General features: G+C 39.7%; 1 protein-coding gene across 6 annotated transcripts in view; it reads left to right on the top strand.

The window, feature by feature from the left end:
• Positions 1-22,480, top strand: part of TBC1D5 (TBC1 domain family member 5) — a 554,967-nt gene that overhangs the window by 487,625 nt on the left and 44,862 nt on the right. For 5 of the 6 annotated variants that reach the window (XM_004773530.3, XM_004773529.3, XM_004773531.3 and 2 more), the window contains 2 exons: positions 901-966; positions 8,778-8,941. In XM_004773530.3, the coding sequence (XP_004773587.1) occupies positions 901-966; positions 8,778-8,941 (230 nt within the window). The remainder of the gene's footprint in view (positions 1-900; positions 967-8,777; positions 8,942-22,480) is intronic. The other variant, XM_045088944.1, reaches the window with a different exon arrangement.

The following is a 22,480-nucleotide window of genomic DNA, read 5'->3' as shown; positions in this document are numbered from 1 at the left end:
TCTTTTAAGAAGGCTTGGTTTTTAGTTCATTAACTTCAATATAGCTTAGGCCTTCAGAGGCCGAGAGGCTGATTCTGTTGACAGTGACTGTGCCTAGTGTTGAACTTGGTCATCCAGGAAGGATGTCAGAGAACCACAAAGTCTTCCTTCTCAATGGGAGTATACCTCAAGTTCTTCACAGAAGTACCCCTTGTGCTCGTTTTCCTTTCTTTCCTGTACTTTCTCCCCATTTCCTTTGAAGTCAAACACTTCTTTATTTTGAGCATTTCCCATAGGTCCAATTTGTGAATGAAATCTTGCCTATAATAAGTATATCAAGTTTAAAGGCTCTGCAGTTCACAGATTTATTTTTACATGTTGACATTTTAAGTACATGTGGTAACTTATGAAATCTTTTCAATACTTACTATGAAATTAGAGCTTGTTTAGGTATTTATCATATCACTGAAGAAATTGGATTCAAGTTTAGTTAAAAATAATTCCTGTTACAGGAGGAAATCCGCTTCAAAAGAATGCCTACTTCTTAGTAAATGCATATAACTTACTTTTGGATTAAGAATTTTTTTAATTAAGAAAGTATTATATCACACTACTATTTCTAGCTTAATGAAATTTCAGCAAAATCTTTTGATCATTCAAGTTTTCCTCTGCTTTAGACTAGGGGCAATTTGTTGTTGTTGTTGTTGTTTTTCTTGTACAAAAACATGCACAGAAGCTTTTTAGGGAATACTTTTTAAAAATTATTGCCTTTAAAAATACTTTATATTAATTTTTCTGAAATTGTATTTTGTTTTACTGTACTTTTAGTAATTAGATTGATATAAAAGTATTATGAAAAAAAGTAAAGTTGATTTTTTTTCCTTTTTATGAAATCTAATTATTTTTTCTTATGAAATCCAGGCGATGTAGTTACAGGAAGCGATGCTCAGGTTTCTGTTCCTGTCCAGACTCTAACTGACCTCCAAGGTACAGTTACCATGGCAACGTAGTAATCTCTTTGCCCGCAGTCTTATCATTGCCTACTCCAAAATTCCATTTTTCTTTTTGCCCACCCTCCATTCATACTGTTGATCAGTTCACTACCATTGTTCAGCCACTGAGTGGCACTGCTGTTCAGAACAAAAGTCCCCTCTCATGTCATACCTTAGTGATGCCAAATCTGGCTGTGTGTGGGTTTTCTATGATGTTTGCACTGGCCTCTTTTCTTGCAAAATATGGTCACTCTATATTTTGTGGTTATTTTAACACTATGCTTGATTTGGAAGGTCACACTAAGGTGTTCTTTTTGTTGCATAGGTGCCTTGTGCAAGCATTTTAACGGATCATTTCTGAGAGTAAATGACTTATATGCTGTTGGATGCATATTTTTACATGTATTAGCCAGAAGTACTGTGTTTTACCTGAAAGAATTATAACTCGACTTTGAAATAATTGTTTAAGTACAGGCTTTGTATCATAAATCTTATTAACAGAATCAAAGTCCAGTATGACAAATCTCTGTGTAGTAACTGGCAATGATTTAAAATAAAAAGAGCACATTTAAATACCATAACCCTTTGTTCAAAATCTAGAAAAAAAGTTTTTTTTTTTCAGGAATACAACATAATAGTAATTTATATTTAGCTCCTCCAATGGAATATTTAAATGTGTAAATATTGAAATTATTGCATTGATCTTTTTATTAAATCATCTTTTAGCTAAAATATGCCATAAAAATGATTTCTGTATTAAGGTAAAGCCTAGACTAACTTTAAGAATCTCCCATTCAGGGGTGCGTAGGTGGCTCAGTCAGTTAAGCATCTGCCTTTGGCTCAGGTCATGATCATGGGGGCTCCTGGCTCCCTGCTCAGCAAGGAGTCTGCTTCTCCCACTCCCCCTGCCCTTCCCCCTGCTCAAACAAATTAAAAAATCTAAAAAAAAAAATAAATAAATCTGAGCACCCCCCACCAGCTGGCAACTTTTAAACAAGTGTTTTGATATTCCAAAGTTAGTTTGCTAACTTTTTAAAGTTAGTTTACTGAAAAGTAGATCTTTTGCTGTGGAATCTCAGTTTATATCTATGGAAAGAGAGTTAAAGGTTGTCTGACTTTTGTTTCTATGCTATTGCTCCGTCCATTTTTCCCTACAGACCAGAGCCACAGCAACAGTTTGCTTTTTGAATAGCATCCTAAAGAGGGGGGTTATATCATTTTGCTCAGATCATTTGTGTCATAGAGTTAGAATCATCTTACTCATTTATTCAGCAAGTATTTGTGCAGTGCTTACTATGTGCCAAGCTCTGTTCTCACTGTCTCTTGGCTTTCCCTGCGGCTTTACCGGGTTGCTTGGGCATCAGCCCGTGCTTTAGATGACACAGGCAAGCGGCCGCAGTTAGGAACCAGCTCTTTTTCTGGATACCCAGTTCAGAATTCCTCCTGCCTGCCGTGCTTTGACAGAGGCTGTGTCAGCCTGGTAGGGGAGGCCCCAGCTGCTTTGTGAGACATGAAGCCCAAAGAAAAAGCTTTCAGTCTGTGATGATGATTGTGACAATGGTAAGAAAATGAGACAATGCCAGCCCTGATTTGGAGAAGTCACCTTGTGTGTTCCTCAACACACTTCCTGCAGAGTGTCAAAAAGCAAGGGGAAGTAGAAGCCAACCAAAATAGTGGTAGCAACAAAAAACTTTCTAACAATCTAGGCTTAATAGGATTGGTAATAGGAGAAGTTGGAGAGCTTCGTCAGAGATACCATGCCTGTTATAGTCTCCTATGTATTTTAAGAGTAGATACATCTACAAGGGAAATAAAATGACCATTTAGACTTTCCCAAGTATCTGTTTTCAAAGTAATGGAGTATATTCAAGAAATGAAGTAAATATTAACACTTCCAGTGATTCTTTGATTGTATGTTTCATGAGATTTTATATTTGTATCTTTGCCTTTAAACCATGATTGCGTGGGCTTTCTTATGTTTTTGAAGAAAAACACTGACTATAAAATGAATTCCCATAATTTAAGTCAATAAATAGTGTTTGCAAAATTATTGGAAAGTTCCATTTTACATCTCTCAGTGCAGGTTGTACCATGGGAGAATTTGTCAAAACTTAACTCAAAGAGCTTACTGAAAATTATTTTTGGAAATTGCCTGGCTACCCCAGAAACTTTTTTCAAGAGATATTTAGGAACCTCAAAGCTTTAAAATATGGGTACACATACACACACAGACACACACAGACATTACTTCCAAAAAGAATTTAGAATTTCCAGCAACAGAAGTATACAAGTATTATCAACTAATGGCCCATTAGGAAAGAAATTTAGATTTCTTAAGTTATTGCCATAAGCATTTTTAATATTTATACTTGTGTGTACATATTATGTTGTGGATATGAATATGCATACAGATATGCACACATAAATATCATTGTATAGCATTTGTCAGGTTGTTTTAAAAATTAAAAAGGGAGAAGAAGATCAAAAATCTCCCTGTTCAGATAACCATCATTGATTTTTTTAAGCGGAGGAGGGGTAGACAGGTAGGGAGAGAGAAAGAATCTTAAGCAGACTCCACACCCAGCATGGAGCCTGACACAAGGCTCCGTCTCACAATCTGGAATCATGACCTGGGCTGAAATCAAGAGTTGGACGCTTAACTGACTGAGCCACCCAGGTGCCCCCACTGATAACATTCTTAAGGCAAAACTAAAACATAGAACCTTAGGCCATCCCTATTAATTAAAGCCATTATATAGAAAAAAATCCTCTGCTTACTCCATCCCAATGGACTTGTTTCTGCCAGCCCATTTCCCTAAAAGTAACCATTTTTAAGTTTTTTGTAATTCCTTCTAGGAAAAAAAAAATAGATTTTAAATGAAGGAGTGACGTGTAAGTCACATTAGCACAGTAACAGCTCACATGTCTGGAGATGACTCCCCTCTGGACCTTTAAGAACAAAGCTTTGACAGAAATGCCCCAGTGCAGATGACAAGCAACAGGCTGGTACAACAATGAAAAGAGAGGCCAAATTAACTAGAGTAGAACACAGTAATGATAAAAGGGGTGAGAAGAAAGACTTGAGAAACCAAAAGCTGTTCTCGTGAATGACCCTATGTTGGCCACTCTGCTTCTTGATGAGATATGGATGAGATATGATCATCATGAAGCAGGACAGTTTCATTGTGTTCTGGATAATCACTTTAAGAAGTCAGAGAAACATATGATAGGTGAAAAATTGGGGGAAGCATCAGTTAGTTAGAAAATGCATTTTTGTGGAAAAATTAATTCCAGAAGACATTGAATAAATGAGTTTTTGGACTGAGAACAAAAGCAGAATTTGCCCTTTACTTTCAAAGACCTCATTCCATTTTTCTTCAACTTGAGATTACATGTGCCACAGCCCACCTGGTATAGCCCTTACCAGGGGAGGAAGGGGTGCAACTTTCCCCACCATGGGCTCTGGAGTTGGGTCTGGGTTTGAATTCTGCCTCTGTCACTGCCTTGCTGGATGACTTAGGGAGGTTATGCACCCTCTTATCTGGGAAGGAAAAAAAAAAGAGCAGCTGGTTCAGGGCAAATCATTAGAAGTTTCCACAGCCCCTGTCCCCCATAAGGACTCAAAAGTGCTGTCTGCTTGGGTGGTGGTGATAAGGGTGGCACTAGTAGGTGTTCGTTGTTGTTGTTGTTTTCCAACTACTTCTGGTTTTCAGAATCAAATAATGAAACAGTCAGCTCAACACCTCTGTCTTTCCTTTTCTTAATCGTTACTCCTGATATCCTATAACCACATGTTTGCATGTGGGCACATCCAGCAGTGCTTAGACTAGACTGTGGTCAGACTAGAGCAGGTCTGCTCCAGGGGCTCCAGGTGCAACCTGCTTCCGCTCACTGTCTTGTGACACTACAATGTGTGTTTTTAATGTGTAAACATCAGTCGTCTTGCTGTCTGTCATTCAAGTCTGTGAGGTAACAAAATGTCACCAGATAGGAGCCAGACATATCTCATTCCCTCCTGGGTCACTTAAGTAAAGTCAAGGTGATCCCCTTTCCATGGCCACAGCACTGGGCTTCCCAGGCCTTTCCCTTTTGGCTCTTCCGAGCTATGCACTCCCACCAAAGACCCCCAGGCTTCCTAGCCATGTGAACATTTTGCCTTTGGGTGTCCCATGTCCAGTTCCTCCGGCTGGTCTCCAGTTTTCAGGGGTTCTGCCTGTCCATGTAGGAATTCCACCTCCCCTCCCAGTGCCAGCACTTACTTCCCCTGGAGTTTCATGAGAGCAGAATCACAAAAACATGATGGTGCTCAAGACATATTTTCTCCATTTCCCCCTTTCATCCCTCCCAGCCGTTCTGTAGTGAGGGCTCTTCATGAGGTCTGGGACGCTCATTCAGTCAGGTTGGGCTCTTGACAAGGACCTCCACTGACACATAGCGCTTAGGACACAAAACTTTCATCGGATGTTTCAGAGAGGAAAAGAAGACGCAAGATTTAATATACCTAGACACATCCATATTGAGTCCAAAAGGCACCTCTGTGCACTTCAGAAAAAGCTCCCACTTCCCTGCAGGGGCAGCTCACGCCAGGACACGCATCTTCACAGGCGGAACCCTAGAGCAGGTCCTGGACGCCCGCCATCCCGCTAGACAGTCTTGTGTGTGTGGCCTGTGTGGTCATCCTGTGCTTAGAGCTGGTTCACTGAAGTCTGTGGGAGGAGCAGCCAACATAAGAATGGTCCTAAGAGGGAGGAGGACTAGCAAATCTGCCACCCGCAGTACCGCATGTTAGACTCCCTGCTCTAGATTTGGGAGTCACCGCTGTGCTAGTCACAGTTTATGTGTGCCTCATTCTCTGAAGTGCTCAGCCACACTGAGCTTTTCATGCCCATTACCCACTCGGGGTACAAGGCATGTAAGAAATAGACGTCTCACTTACAGATGAGAACCGTAGCTGATGAAGGCTCAGTGAATTGTTCAGGGCCCCACAATTAGGTAGCCACTGGGCTTAGACTCAAGCTTAGCTGTATCAGACCCAGCAAATACCAGTTTGAGGAATTCTGCCTTGTAAACAGCCTTAGGTTCAGCCCTTAAAATCTCTTGTGTGGGCAGGTACAGGAGATTGCCTTACTCAACCAAGCTCCTGTAATTCTTGTGCTGCTTTCCTCCTTCAAATCTGTAGTGACTCCCGTCATCTGCTGACAAGCCTGAGAACAAAGTGCAGTCATTGAGCTCCCTGGCTCTCTTTAGAGCCTCCTCTTCCCTCTCGCCCTTCTCTCTCTAGGGCTGGATGACCAAGAGGGAAAATAAACTCACATATAGGGTACCAGCAACTTCTAGAAAGGATTTATTTGATTCTTCTTGCCCCCAGAAAACCAATGAAATAATTATCAAATGAAAAAGAAGCACTCGGGGCTCCTGAGTGGCTCAGTGGGTTAAAGCCTCTGCCTTCTGCTCAGGTCATGATCTCAGGGTCCTGGGATCAAGCCCCGCATCGGGCTCTCTGCTCATCGGGGAGCCTGCTTCCTCCTCTCTCTGCCTGCCTCTCTGCCTACTTTTGATCTCTGTCTGTCAAATAAATAAATAAAATCTTAAAAAAAAAAAAAAAAAAAGGAAGCACTCTGTGGGACACTAGTATTGGTGTCATTTTCAATTATATATGTATGGCAGGAAGCTCCAGCGGGTTTGGTCAGGTTCTGCCAGAGCTAGATGCTCCCAGTAGCATTTACCAGTTGTCTTGATAAATACTGTGTTCTCTGCCAAAAATGACCATTCCTGAGCCACTGCCTCCACCCCCACTCCTACCACCACCACCTGCTCTTCAGGCTTTAAGATGGCATGCATACCTCTTGTTGCCTGAGACCAGCCAGAGGCTCCCTCTTCTGTGCTTCCAGAGTCCTGTTGTTTACACCCTGTTTGCTTTTATCACCTGGGATTGCAGGCTCCTTAGTGTGCATACCAGTCTGTATTTTCCTTGCACTGCTATTTTTAGGAGCCCTTAAGAGCGCCTGTTGCAGTCATCCCTCATTCTTAGTGCTCAGCAGAGTTTCTGTAGGCATTTCATAAGCTCCATCTGCATGGGGCTTGTCCCCTGGTGTTTGGTTATGAGTGACAGAATATGTGCGTGCCAGTGGTGGCCTAAGAATTGGGTCTTTATTTAGTATATTTAAAAATGCCTGCAACCTAAAATAATTCTCAATAATTGTCATGAGTCAGGATTTCTGAGAAATAAACTGTAAGACAAAGATTTATGGGCAGGAAGCTTTGGGGGAGGGGGCGGTGTGTGCCGTCCAGGTCAGCATCTGGGGAGTGAAAGGAGCAGCGTGGAGCTGAGGGAGGAGTTGAGCTGCTTTGCAAAGCTGGAACTTCTGGGGCTGGGCTGGCACTTTGGAGCCACTCCTCTTGAGGCAAGAAGGCCAGCCTTTATCCTCCTCCCCCAGCCTGTCACTAGATTGGAGCTAATCCCCTTGGGAAGGGACAAGACCTTAGAGAGAGCAACTCTCCTCAGCTAAGGGCTGTTTCCAAAGAGAAATTCCTAAGAACCATCATCAGTCAACACTCCCAGCGGCTGGGAGAAGAAATGCCTTGGCCCTGAGCGGGGAACTTGGGCAGGACACCACAGCAATATATTGAAGAACATGCGTCTGACAATAGGCTTTCCATTTTAATGCAATAAAGAAATGATTAATGCTATTGCTATTGGTTAAAAACTTTAAAAGGTTTATAGAGAGCTTCAGAACCGCTGCACAGCTTCCAGGCTACAAGCTTCTTAAGAATACTGACTGCTCACCTCGGGAGCTGTCCAGGGGAGGCCTGGGCCATGGACTGTCTCATCCATTTGCCCAGTGTGCCATACCAGTGTTGTCGCCTTCTGTGTGTACAAGGCATGGAAAGGGCAGGAAAGTCTGATAGTCCTTTCTTCTGTCTCAAGGCAAGACTCCTCCTGGTGCCTAGGCTTTTCCTTCAGATGTCCCGATGGAAGACCCCCTCATTTCCTTGGGGGACATGTTCTGGTGACTCCATTTTCTTAAGGTCTCAATGTTTGGGGTTCCCAAAGAGAACAAAAATGTTAGTAAACTAGTTCTGTAATTGAGGGGGGGAAATGTATTTGGAGCAGGGGTTTTCTGTGAGACGTAGGCCAATCAAAACCTTTCCAATACTACCACTAATTTGGGACTTGATAATTCAGAGATAGATTCTGATAGGAGCTGAACTTAGTGTTATCTCTGAAAAGGTCATTTGCTAAGCAAACTAACAGATGACGGGGTCACAGATGCACCCACTCTGATGTGAGAATCAGCCTAGAGAGAGGCCCTTGAGCCAGCACCTTGTCCCATTTTTCAGATACTTCTCCCATAGCTGGAGGGGAGCCATGTATCTGTTGCACAGTTAGTGAAAAGGAAAGACGCTCTTTCAAAAAACTGCTGAAGGATTTAGATTTTTTAATATTAATGGTATAAAGTATAGTATAATAATTTCTGGTTTCTGTCCCTAAGGATGATTCCTTTAGTGAGGGGAAATCCATCTCGCTAACCTGTGATGTCTAAAAATTAGAACTTTTCCATTTTCTGTATGTGACTATCGTAGCCTAAATTACATGTGGAAAAGTATAGCGGCACTTCATGTTTTAAAAAACTGGCAGCTCTTCTGATACATAAAAATGCATGCATTTTAATAACTCCACAGTGTCCTTATGTTGACAGTGTGAACAAAGAAGTATAGTAATTGATCCTTTATTAAAGACAGTGACTAATGTAACTTAGTGAAAAAGTCTAGTGTTTCATTATTGCCTCTTAATTTTTCCTACAGGACAAAGTTCTAAAACCATCAGTTCATCCCCAAGCACGGAAAGTTTGCCTGGAGGAAGAGAATTCACTGGCTCCCCACCTTCATCTGCTACTAAAAAGGATTCCTTTTTTAGCAACATCTCACGTTCCCGCTCACACAGCAAAACTATGGGCAGAAAAGAATCTGTAAGTATTTAAGGACACTTTTTCTTTTATCCTTCATCTTCCTCTAGAGTACTGCATTTGTTAAAACCTCTTTAGTACTAAGTTTTATAAAGGTTTTAACATGTCGACAAATTAAAACAATTTCATCAAAATATTTTACTTTTATTATTATAAGTTAATAATAGTTTAAGGCCAGTCTGCATTGCACTGGGAGAAAAAAGGAGCATTGGTTTAAAATGAGTTGAATTCCAGATCTCCATCCTTTCTTCCTCTGTAAATGCTTTTTTGTCAAAGCCTGTGTTTTTTTCTAAATTGTAGCAAGTAACATTATACCAAATAATAGATTAAGACCTGTATAAAACAAACCACAGTGTTTTTTCAGTTTTATTTTATTTATTGAAAAGTAATTTCTTTACCATTTGTTTTTAAAAGTTTTATGCAAATTACTTTTAAATGGTGGTAAACTGATAGCTGCTCTCTAAGGTCCTCCATAAGGAGGGCACTTGTGAGGAGCTTGGAGTGATGAATGGAAGTGCTGAATCACGGTATCACACCTGAAACTTAACACAACACTGTGTGCTAATCGTACCAAAATTAAAACAAAAGAAAAAAAGAAGCAAGAGGATTCCATTTCCCACTCTGGTAGAAGACTGGAGGTTTACTCCTCTGGAAAGTGTAAAACAGAATGTCTTGGACTGAGCGAGGTCAGGCACATTTGAGTATGCTCTACCGGAAGAGGAATGATGAATACATTTGAATACATTTAAATACTGAATCTGAGATCCCCAGGCTTAACCCCACTTGCTTCCCTGCATACCATTACATCTGTCCCTTCAGGGAAGAAATGAGAAAAGTTTTTTCTAGATAAAAGTTAGAAATATTTAAAAACACAAAATGGACTGACGTTAGGTGTTCTCCAGGGAAACAACCAGTTCACGTTAGAGTAAACCCACCCTGCACAGCTCTGTCCACACACGGAACTTTCTCTTAGCTTTCAGTTCACGCTGCTTTACATGAGTAAGACAGCCAGGGATCACCAGATACTTGAAGAGAGTATCTGTTAGTTAAAGCCCGCCAAAAGCAAATAGAAAAATCTAACTGGGAGAAAACAGTTTATATAAGGGAAGAAAGGTTTGGGGAGGGGGGGGAGAAAACATTTATTCAGAGAACAAGAACAAAAGCTATTAGAAATTAAAATATGATATCTGAAGTGTAAAGCTTAGTAGAAGAGTTGGAATTGATAAAATTGAGGAACTGCCCCCAAGAAAACAAAATATAAGACAGAAATGGAAAGTAATGGAGACAAATAGAAAAAAATTAGAGAACCATCCTAAGACGCTCAAAATCTGAAAAGTAGATGTTCCAGAAAGAGAGAACAGAGAAAATGAAAGAAAGGACATAATCAAAAATACAATTAATTAAATGTTCCACTAATGAAAGTCCTTTGTTTTCAGATTGAAAAAGTCCTAGAAAGTCCCACACAAGTAGAAATAAACCCACACTCAGATACATCACTGTGAAAGGTAGGAACTCTGAGAACAAAGAAATATCCTCCAAATTTGTAGAGTTGAGGGAAAAGAAAGATTTTCATCAAAGGATCAGGAATTAAAATAGCTAAAAATCGCCCATAGGAACACCAGAAGCAAGGAAGTGAGGAATACCTTTAAAGTTCTTTTTTTTTTTTTTTAAGATTTTACTTATTTGACAGAGAGAGAGAAACCACAAATAGGCAGAGAGAGAGGGGGGAAGCAGACTCCCCGCTGAGCAGAGAGCTTGATGCGGGACTCAGTCCCATGACCCTGAAATCATGACCTGAGCCGAAGGCAGAGGCTTAATCCACTGAGCCACCCAGGCACCTCTAAAGTTCTAAGACAAAATTACTTATGTCTTTGATTCACTAACTGGTCAAATAATTAAGTGTGAGATTAGAATTAAGCCAGTTTCAGATAATCAGGATTCAAAAATGTTTTTCCCATGCTCCCATTCTCAGAATCCACTGGAAGATGTGGTCTACGAAAATAAGGACATACACTAAGGAAGGGCAATACCTGAGAACAAGGAAATAGAGTATACAGAGCAAGACAAAAAGATTCCCCAGAATGATAATATGGGGAGATTCCAAAACTAAATAGAGCACAGCTGTTTAGCAGGTCTAGAGAGCAGCAGGCCAGCCCAAGTTGGAGCAAGGCAGAAGGTTCTAGAAAGTTTTCTCCAAAAAGATGCTATTTGGAGAACAAGTAATGTATTTGAACAAGTTAAGAGATTTAAACTAAGGGTGAGTTTGGGTTTGAATTAATGATAACTTTATAGAAACCACGCCACTGAAACACAGGACAGTTTATAACTCCAAAGAAAAAAGAGTGTCAGAGAAAGGAAGAAAGATTATGATAAGCCTTATAATTGAGCCCTGACTAGAATTTACATAGATGTTATAATGAAAGCCTATTAACTGTTAATCTAATCAAAATTATGGTGGGGTGGGGGGCATCATGGTGAGGATGACTCAGGTAGCTGAGCATCCAGGTCTTGGTTTCGGTTCAGGTCATTATCTCTTGGTCATAGGATTGAGCCCCTTGCCAGGCTCAGCACTCAGCAAAGAGTCTGTTTCAGATTCTCTCTCTCTCTCAAATAAATGAATAAATAAAATCTTTTTCTTTTTTTTTTTTAAATAATGATAAAATTACTTGGAGAAGGTTGGGTGTGGGAATTGTGTGTTTGCATCGGGAAAGGGGCAAGCAGATGGTAGTGGCCAATAAACCTAAATCTTTATCTTCCACAGTGAAAAATAAGGGTAGTTGTCTCTAGAAAAAGTAAAGAGGGAACACTATAAGCTAGAGGTAGTGAGATGAAAAAAAAAAATGGGTGAAAGAACTGAAAGTGGTTCCTTCTGGAGAGCAGGAAGTGGAGGGCGGGGCTGTGTGAAGTGTTTTTCTTAACAGGCCTTATAGAACCATTTGACTCTTCGAGGGTTTTATATATATAACATAGATTAAAAATAATAACTAAAAATCACAACAAAAACAGAATGTAATAAATTAGAAGAGATGTCTGCCTATACAAAGAACATGTCTAGGAAAAACCAGAGTAAGGAATAACAAATAAAAAAGGCATATGGAGACCTGTTTCATTTGCATTTTATTATGTTTTGGCGGCATATGGATTAGTCTACACCAATTAATTACTTTTCTTTATGGTGATAACTGTAACTTAAAACTGAGAAGTCAGGCAAAAATAGAAATAAAATAGAAACAGAGTTAAGTCGAACTCTCTCTGTAGACCTGTTATATACCAGGAAATGGAATTAAAATTATTAAATTGTTATTAAAATTATTATTCAAAATTTAATATATTCTCTAACTGTGGGAAGTAAGTAGGCAGAAATTTTTAAGAGAAAGTCCCTGGTTTTTCAATAGGTCATCTGATGATTTTATGAAATAACATCATCCATGCTCTTTGCTAGGTAATCCCCCCATCCTAAGGCACTTGGTACAGTTGCACTCCTTATCTCCCATGAGCAGTCAGAGCCACTGGACTATTTCTATCCAGTGATTGTAAGGGCAATGATGTGTATGTATTACCACTATGAGATCATCTTCACCTCTCCCTTTCTCTCTGCCAATGCATGATAAGACACAAAGTATGAGTGAGAAATAGCCTGTATTGATTATGCTGAGATTGTTGCTTAGCACAACCTAATGGTATACAGTTGGAAAATGTTGAGCTGGGAACCATTCTCCCATGGGAGCCACATACCACCATTGCCACTGCCACCCAGCTCGCACTGGAGCCCATGACTGGGCCCCTATCATCCCTGGGCCTTTCTTGCTTTCATTTTCAGCCCAGTTTGCTATGATACAGGGACATTCCATGTCTTCAAAAAAAGTTCAAGATTGTTTTTCATTAACCATGATCATCAGTTTCTCACATAAACAAGTACCAGAAATTGAAGCAAAGATACCTCTTGTTTTGGATCCCCAGGGTCTTAAATTCTATGTACCTTGCAGATTTCAAGATTCCATTGATCTTTTAAAGTGGCCCAAGATCAAGAAGGTGTTAATGTCAGTTAGCAAAGGTTAAAATAGCAGTGGAAAATAGACATTAAAACAAAACAATGTGGTAGCAGCTGTCTACCTAAGTGTGGCAAAGTCTGCTTACAAGTTGTGGTTCTACTCATTGAGAAATGATTTTCAAAATCACTGTGTGTGACATATTTTAGACAAGCATCATATCTTAGGTCATAAACTTGTTTCCTCTCAATATCATCTTTTTCTGTATCATAGAAAGCCTTTCTATAATCTGCAGACTGCCTCCTTTAGATGAAGATATATCACATTTCTTCCTATCAATGCGCCTGCTTTGGCCATACATTAGAATACAAAACTCAGCTAAGTCTTTAAAGAGGTAACACATTAAGCTTTGTGCCATATGTTTATGAAAGATGTCACTCTACTTCCTCTCTGAAATGTGAGCAAACTAGTGGGAAGTTTTAAAAATTGACCTTTACTTCACTGTCTGTAGTAGTGTTTTTTTGAGGGTTAGTATCTATCCATGAAGACAGTTTTCCTTCTGTTTGTTTCCCAAAAGAGCCTTTAGGGCCCACCTAATTCAAACCCTGGTTTTCGTCAAGCTCATTTTTTAATCTTGAAAACAAAATTGAGAATTTTGATACTTTTAATTTTCCATACTTTATTTTTCATGATAATGTAGATGACATCCAACACTTAGTTTTCTAGAAATCTATTTTAGTTGGTCATTCATCTGACTGTTAAGTAATTTTTTTACTTGTTTTAGCACTCTTAGTCATGTTCTACAATTGTTGCCAAATCATTTTCCAAGAATATCTTTGCTAGCATTCAAGAATAGGAAAAATACTGAACATAAGAAAAGTTCTAAAATTGATTTGTATGTAAGTTCTAATATTTAATCACACCAGCCAAGTAAAACTTTTTTAAAGTTCCTGATGAACTATAAGACGTTTTGCTATGCTTTGTGATAATTACATACCAGTCTCCAAAGATCTTAAGTTATCCATGGTTCAGAATCCTCTCTAAACTATAGGAATCAGAAATTGTCCGATCTAGAAATCCTTGCATGGAATAAGATGTGTAATGAACTGTGCACCCCCTGCAGGGTCCCAGTGCACTAAGGGCGCTCATCATCTGTCTTTGTGACCCCTGCATGCACCCATCATTGCCTTTGGGTAGTTTGAACATATGCCATGGTCATACTAATATAATTATTTTTATAATATGCATTCTTTATGATAGCAAAATTACAAAAAGTGTCAGATGTATGAAAACAATTTAAAAACTGACTCATAGTTACTTCTGGAAGTATAGAAAACCTGAACATTAGCAAATTACTTCTAGTTATGTTCTAGGAATTGAAAGTTAAGACATACCTATATAAAAAAATAAATGAAAGTAGGCCCAGTGAGGGTGCTTATGGTAAAATTGACAGAGAGGGAAACCCATCGACAGTTACGTAATAATTAAACTAAATAATAATATAACTCATCAGTGTGAGAGACTTTATATGGCTTAATGCCAGCGAAGCAGTAGAGATCATAATTAACATGGATTCAGAAGGTAGACAATTGTGGGTTTTCTTTTTTTGTTTTTTGTTTTATCTAGACAGGCTTCATGTGAGAGATCAGACTTGAACCACAAACATATTTCTTTTTTCATTAAATACAACTATTGTTTTCCCTTATGAAAAATCCAGCAACTGCCTAAGACAGATAGTGGTGGTGGATACTGAGTAGGCAGTCAACAATGTCTGTTGTGGGTGTTTTCTTCTCCCTCATAGCCTCTGGCAGAATGTAAAGTGGTTGGGATTATAGCAATTTGCTTGTGGTAAAAATAAAAGAAATCATTATCTCAAATGAGGAAATTTGTTGCTTGTTGTTTCAAATAACAAGAGTCCTGAGAAAGACTGGTCCTGCTCTAGAATTGGATGATTCAGCTGTTCACTGACATCACCAACTTTTCATTCTGCCATCCTTAGTGTTTTGGCTTTGTCCTCATCTCATACCCATCATGTTCTCTAGAGGGCTGCCACAGAGGCAGGTATATATCCTGGCATCCCCCCAACCCCTTCCCGCCCATACACACACATCTTCTAGAAAAGTCTTTATTCAGAAGCTCCCCAGCAGGCTTTCCTTCTCCCTCCCATCTCATTGGTTGGCCAGAATGAAATCCCATGCCCATTCCAAAATTAATCTCTGATAAGAGGAAACTTTAGAGAGAAGTCTGTGACCTTGCAGAAAGGTGGTGGAAGGATATACCTAGACAGCTAGATGAATCATCCCTGAAGCATTAATTGCCAAAATGATTTCTCTAATCCTTCCCTGAAGCATTTGCCTTTGAAAAGCATTTGCCAGTTCTGTTGTCAGTGATGTTTCATTGGTGAATTTTTAGGGAACTTGAGTTAGACTGGTAGTTGGAAGAGAGAAATTGAACAGTGGCATTCCCAGGCGGCCAGAATTTTCCTAGTTATCTGATTTCCTCTTCCATCAGTGATATATACTTCCTAAGAACACGTATTGTGTGGAAAGTATTCATTATAACGTATTTCCTATGACATCTGAGTGGAATTGAAAACTGGCCTCTCTAGAGTATATCTAATTATAGAATTTTCCCAATTAGTAAATATATATTTATAATCTCTCACTGTTTAATCAGTAACACTAATGCTAGCTGGATTAAAATATAGTCCCATTTAAAACAACCTTCCCATTTAATACAGTTTATTGACATGAATAGGTATAAAATAGACACCTGCAGTTTTACTAGCTTCTAATGAATTAAAATCGAAGGCCAAAATGAGCTCAGATATTTGAAGCACGACATTTGGTTACCCATTAGGTCTTATATGAACCTGGTTCACAATCTCTCTGCGCGTGCACCAGCTCAGGATCAGGGAAGGTGGACCATATGTCTTTGTAGGAGCGTTCCTTCCTCCTATCTCCATCTTTTTGCCTTACCCAAAACATGTAATTCCATTGTGAAGAACTGTGAGCGTCAAAAGGAGAATCATAAAGAGCTCTCCGCTGTCAACAGCTTACAGAGTGACAGTTTTAATTTAACTTAGTAACCAAATTTTATAACCAATTTTTAATATCTTTATGCTTCAGTAAATTTCTTTTTAACCAAAATAGCTAAGGAGCCCATGAAAGCAGAACCATAGCAAGTGGAGTGCTGAACCTTGACTGTAATGCCCTTTTTAGGACAGTGAGCTGGTGCCCTTCAGGAACAAATGAAACACCTATTCCCCTCATGCTGGGCCTTCTTCCCCATCATTTGTCTTCATCTCCATCATCCCCATAAAATGTGACATTGCCAGCCTGTACCCATGCTGAAAACTGCCTAGGAGACATAAATAATAGTTGGGGGAGAGCTCAAGTGAAACAAATATTTAGAATCCCTGGCCAGAAATTCCTGTGAGTCTGAATCATGCTTAATTAAATGTGTCATTACTAGCATTTGCTTCCTTCCAATGACCTTTCTTGAAATTTGACATTTATGTAGCCTTTCAATGCCACATTGCCTTGGGGACAGTCATTTGGGTCCTAAAGTATACATGCGTATGGCAGGGAATGAGATGGGGGTTTTGAATTGTCTCGGCAGCTGGTCAGCTAAGGCCAGAGGCCAAACTGTGGGGTTGGCTAGGTTGTCCCCCTTCATCTCCCTCAATGGCAGAACCACCCTCTCCTACATCACAACTTCCTGCTTTTAAATCTTCTGCCCCTAGCATCTCATCATTTGTTCTTTGAAACCTCTGTGTTAACTTTTACAGAAAGCTCTATGTTTAATCGACTGAGCTTTAATTCCAGGAGGAATGGCTTTACTCCTTTCATAGGAATTCTAGGCCGACCAAACTAAGGGGGAGAACTGTATCAGACAGGCAGCTTTCCCCTTGCCTTGAAACCTTAAGGCTAAGAAACATCTTTGGATTTTCCCCTTGTGCTAGAACTGCTGGGTCAGTCATGGCTTGGGCACCTTTGCTGCAGCTTTCTCTCTTTCCCAGAACCCTGATATTTCCACTCCGGTTTTCAGCTCCAAGATGCCCATGTGTCTGGAATTCATCCATGAGGATGTAGTGCAGATGGTAAATGCCAGGTACCACATACCTGCAGCATGGGGAGAAAGGGGCAGAGTTACAGTGTTCAGTAGTGCAGTTTGTGCACTGCTCACAAGAGCCCTGCTGAGGGGGCGAGTGAGTGCGCTCTGTTCACTGAGCAGCATGCCTAGGTCTGGAGGCCATGTTTGCCCAGACAAGGGAGCATTTTTTCTCTATACCCAGGTAATATCCATTCCCCAAGTCCTGCACCCAAAGGAAGTGACTTTTCCTAATTAAATTAAAAGCATGGTTTAGGTGAGGAGAGGTCCTAAGATGGAACTGCAATTGTTGGGAAAATTTTGGACCTCTCTATTTTGTGGCAATAATGATAAAATTTTAAAAAATGGTAAGATAAGTGGTACCAGAAAAACATGTTAGCATTGATATGAACAACTAATAAGATGAGAAAAGAACAAAAACAAAATTCTCTTGACCATAAGAATACTAAGTATAATCATTTACACAGAGAGTTCACTATTCATGCTTAATTAAGCTTCTTAATAGGCATGTCTGTCATTATAAATATATGTGATTAACTTCATTGTAAATTGTATCTGACTAGACAGGAAACTTGGCTCACATAAGCTTAACCTTGGTCTGGAGTGTTTCTCTGCTTGTGAAGTACAGTTGGTCACGAGCAACTTTTTTTTTTTTTTTTTAAGATTTTATTTATTTGTCAGAGAGAAATCACAAGTAGATGGAGAGGCAGGCAGAGAGAGAGAGAGGGAAGCAGGCTCCCTGCCAAGCAGAGAACCCGATGCGGGACTCGATCCCAGGACCCCTGAGATCATGACCCGAGCCGAAGGCAGCGGCTCAACCCACTGAACCACCCAGGCGCCCCGCAACTTTTAAAAAATATATGAAAAAACAATAAGCAAGACCGTTCTAAGCCCTGACATTACCATTATCTGAAGTATTTAAAATGTCTTGAAAGATCACCAGAATATAATCAAATCCCCAAACTTCCTTTTTATTGAAGATGATGGCAGGGCCCTCCCTTCTTTCCCCCAGAATTGTTACCAACTTAGTACAGTTCTGTCTAAAGCCTTATTTGCAGTCAGAAATTCATTTTCCAAAGTTACTTAGGTCAATAGATAGAAGCTTTGACAGCAGTAACTCAAAGTATGATGATTTTAATAAAACATGGACAGATTAGCTTTACCCTAAAACATTATAGGTTACATTTGAAAACAAGAGAAAAAACAAAAATGTTTTGTTTTCCACCTGGAAAAGCAGTTAGGAAAGGGGTCCCTTCCCCCCTCCCGCTCCCACCGTTTCTTCATACACCCCTGACTAGACTCTGATTCCTGGCTTTCTTGGTAGTATTTCCCAATTATTGTTTCACCTTTGGTGTTCTTATTGTTCTGCTTTAAAAGTTCCCTAGCTTTCTTATTTTGCCTCTTTGACGAACTCTTAAGGATTGTCTGATCATATTAAATAAACTCATTCCAGCCATACCTTGTCCCTGCAACAGAAAGGACCTTTCAGACCGGCGTCTGGAATTAATCACTTTCAGGTGGTCACTCGGACTTCTTAATCGTCAGCACCTTTAAATTCTTGGACACCATTCCGAAGTTAAGACAGAACTATAAGCAAGATCATGAAAGTTTGCAACATTTACCTGAATTCTTTCATATGTCCCCTCAGATCTACCAAGAGGCCCATTAACAAGAAAGTGTAAAGAACTGGAAAACTATAGCATTAACCTGCCTCACATACACATGTACACCCACCACCTCACAGCCCAGAAAGGGAAGAGGGCCTTATACCCAAAATAATGCTACAGTTAATTTATAATAGGTAGGGAGAAATGCTGCCAAGTTGCTTAATTTAGAATATTCTCAGTCTAGATTCTAGACAGTCTTTTGGATTTGAAGCATATTTATACTGTCCACATCTCTTTTCAGTTATAATGATGCAAAGAGATACATCCATAGAATACCAACAACAATACTTTGAAAAATGAAATTAAAGAAAAGAACGAAACCAGCAAGGTAGTGCTATGTGATAATGCTAATAACATTTATAGAAATCCTAAATTCATCTCTAGACAACAGTCAAGGTTTAACCTCACCCACCTGGACAGCAATAAAACTATAAATACCTGTTTTACTGCCCAGGATAAATGAGTGTTGATTTTTTTTTTTTCTCAATGTCTATAGTCAGAGTCACCAACCCTCAGTTTCAATTATGACTAAACTCCTTTTTTGGTAATCTGTGATGATTATCTTCAGAATTAGTTTGAAAGTTTGGTAGACACAAGATCCTTTTTTTTTTTTTTTTAATGAGTGGCTTTTTTTGTTTGTTGTTTTTTGTTTTGTTTTGTTTTGTTTTGTTAGGAACTGAGATTTAAATTCCTGAGGTGATCTAATGAAATTTAAAGACTTTACATACTGGACCTTGCATTTCATGCATTTCATTCCAGAAAGACTGTTATTATCTAGGATGCTTCAAGCTGAATAAAACAGACATTCTGATTCAAACAGATTGAAATAATAAGGAAAATTATTAGCTCAAACAAGTCCAAAGGACTTCTCATTTCTAGGTGTACATCAGAATACCTAGAGAACGCCAGAGAAATGTCAGGAACAGCAATACTGAATCAGAATCTCTAGGGTGGGGCATGGGCCTTTACAACTGTTAAAAGCTTTCCAGGTTATTCCAACCTCATTCAAAAGTTTAGAACCATAGATTTTGAAGCTCATTAGTGTCTTCAAGGACCCAAGTTATTTTCTACCTCCCTGCCCTGCCCTACTCAGAACAGGCCCTTTCCCAGGTTAGAAGTGAACAGCTGCCGCAGTTTTTTGTACCACATCTAGTCCCCAGTATCTAGAGGAGAAAGACAAACCAGGTCTTCCTGGGACTCTACACTGGGTCACCTTCCTTTTTTTTTTTTTTTTTTTAAGATCCTATTTATTTATTTGAGAGGGAAAAGCAGACTCCCCGCCAAGCAGAGAGCCCGATTTAGAGCTCAATCCCAAGACCCTGAGATCATGACCTGAGCCAAAGGCAGAGGCTTAACTGACTGAGCCACCAAGGTGCTCCTGGGTCACCTTCTTCTTGAGAGGAGAGTCCTCTTGGGGCAGAGGGCAGGAGGAATGACCATGGAGTACCAACACTCCTCCTTACAGGGCAGGAGGAATGACCATGGAGTACCAACACTCCTCCTTAAGAGTCAGAGTTCCTTTAGCCCTACTGAGTGCTACCATGATCTATCAGGTAAAGCTTCTCTGCAGTTAACTGTTGTAGAAAAATATATCCATTTGATTGTCATGACACATATATCTTCACATGAAGTCATCTTCAGAACAGTTACTTCTGTTATAGGCAGTTTATTTGTTCCCTAGAATTACCATGCCGTGCAAAACCGTGCATTCAAAACTGGACTCATGGGGTAGTGGGGTTGGGGAACAATACTCAGACTTCATCAGTGATATGTAAAAAGAGGTAGGAACCTGGGTTAAAGTGGTAGCATGGTTTTACACATGTTAAATGATTTATAAAATAAATAATTACTATAATAAATACAATCCTGAAGCTTGATTGGAGAAGTGGACCTCAGAAAGATTGTAGCTTGTGAATTACCATGAGGTAGTGGATGGAGGGCTGTGTGGAGTCTGATGGATATGGGCACTGTGACTGAGGTAACTGGCAGATTTGTGAGGTGTATGTACGTATGCATTTTGTATATTCCTGCACGTCTGGGTTCAGCTGCATGTGGTTTCCAGCATTCATCTGGTGTTTCGTGTGGAAATATTTGTGCATAAGCAAACATGAAATTCACATTATGTTCCATTGTTGCTTAATCAATCAATCTCATTGGGACACATTCACATTTTCAAAACAAGCATTATCACAGAATTGATTCTACTCTGGGTTTGACATGCGTCTTCTGAATGTCAACGGTTAGGGAAATGAGGATAGAGAAAGATACTTTATTAATTTTTTTGTTCTCAGTTCAGAAACTAACAATACTGCATTAATTAGAAATTTTAAAGTCCATTTTATCAGTGGTTACATACATCTCAACTATTTTATGACACTAGCTTGCTCCCCATGAATGTCTTCCTAAGTGTCTGATGCCAGACCCCACCAGAATTCTATAGGGGTTCTTACTCCCTGGGATAAATCCTGTGATTTTAAGGCAGTCTACAGGGTCATTGATGATCTCCAGGGCTTGTTCAACCTGATCATCAGTTCTTTCTCTAGTTCCTTCTCAGCCCTTCAGGAATGCACAACTATTTCAGTTCCCTCCCACCAACCATGCTGTCTCATACCTCTGCCTTGTTCTGCTCTGCTGTCTCTTCTGACCAAAATTATTGATGGAACTCCTTGAGTTCTTTCCAGTCTCAGTCCAAGCACCTTGTGTCCCATGGAGCCTTCCTTCCCTCCATCTAGAAGCTGTAAGCACTTCCATTAGGTAGCTATGGACTGCCTTAGACTGCAGATTCCAGAGCCTCTCCCCAGCCTACAGAAGCAGCATCTTCAGATGGGGGAGAGGGGTGTTCTACGTTATCTGCAAATACTTCCTTTGCTTTGACTGCCAGAGAACTATCTTTATTCAGTTATAAGACTCTTGTCTCTAGAATCACAGATTTTGTGTCTGGCACTCAGTAAGTGTTTGTGAATGATTGTTTTGGGGGGATTTGCATGCTTTCCAGGAATTCAGATGTATTAGGCTTTACTCTGACCTTTCCTAGGTCAGAGTCATTTCCCAGTGACATTCAGCGACCACATGAAAAAATGAATAGCAATTGTTAGTACGTAGTGAGAAATAAGGTTTTTATAAATTAGTTTAAGTGGTAAATTAACTGTGTGATAGACATGTGAATAAGCTACCTAACTTAGAGAATTATTTCCTTCTCTCTCTCTCTCTCTCTTTTTTTTTTTTTTTAATTTCCAACATCTTAGAATTGGTAGTGTTTTTTTAATCAAAGCTATTCCAATGCTTGGTTTCCTTTTGCCAATTGAAACAAAGTATTTTTTTTAATTTTTAATTTTTAATTTTTTATAAACATATATTTTTATCCCCAGGGGTACAGGTCTGTGAATCACCAGGTTTACACACTTCACAGCACTCACCAAAGCACATACCCTCCCCAATGTCCATAATCCCACCCCCATCTATGCAAGCTGGTGCAGCCACTCTGGAAAACAGCATGGAGGTTCCTCAAAATGTTGAAAATAGAACTGCCCTATGACCCAGCAATTGCACTATTGGATATTTACCCTAAAGATACAAACGTAGTGATCCAAAGGGGCACGTGCACCCGAATGTTCATAGCAGCAATGTCCACAATAGCCAAACTATGGAAAGAACCTAGATGTCCATCAACAGATGAATGGATTTGCGACAACATGGAAACAAAGTATTTCTTAAACCAAACTTGATTCTTCGCTTATATTTGCAATAGGGTACCATATTTTGCTTTTCCCTAA

Source organism: Mustela putorius, unplaced genomic scaffold (genome assembly GCF_011764305.1).
Source record: "Mustela putorius furo isolate JIRA1106 unplaced genomic scaffold, ASM1176430v1.1 tig00003834_pilon_pilon_pilon, whole genome shotgun sequence".
Lineage (NCBI taxonomy): Eukaryota > Metazoa > Chordata > Mammalia > Carnivora > Mustelidae > Mustela > Mustela putorius.
This window is presented reverse-complemented; position numbering and strand designations above follow the sequence as displayed.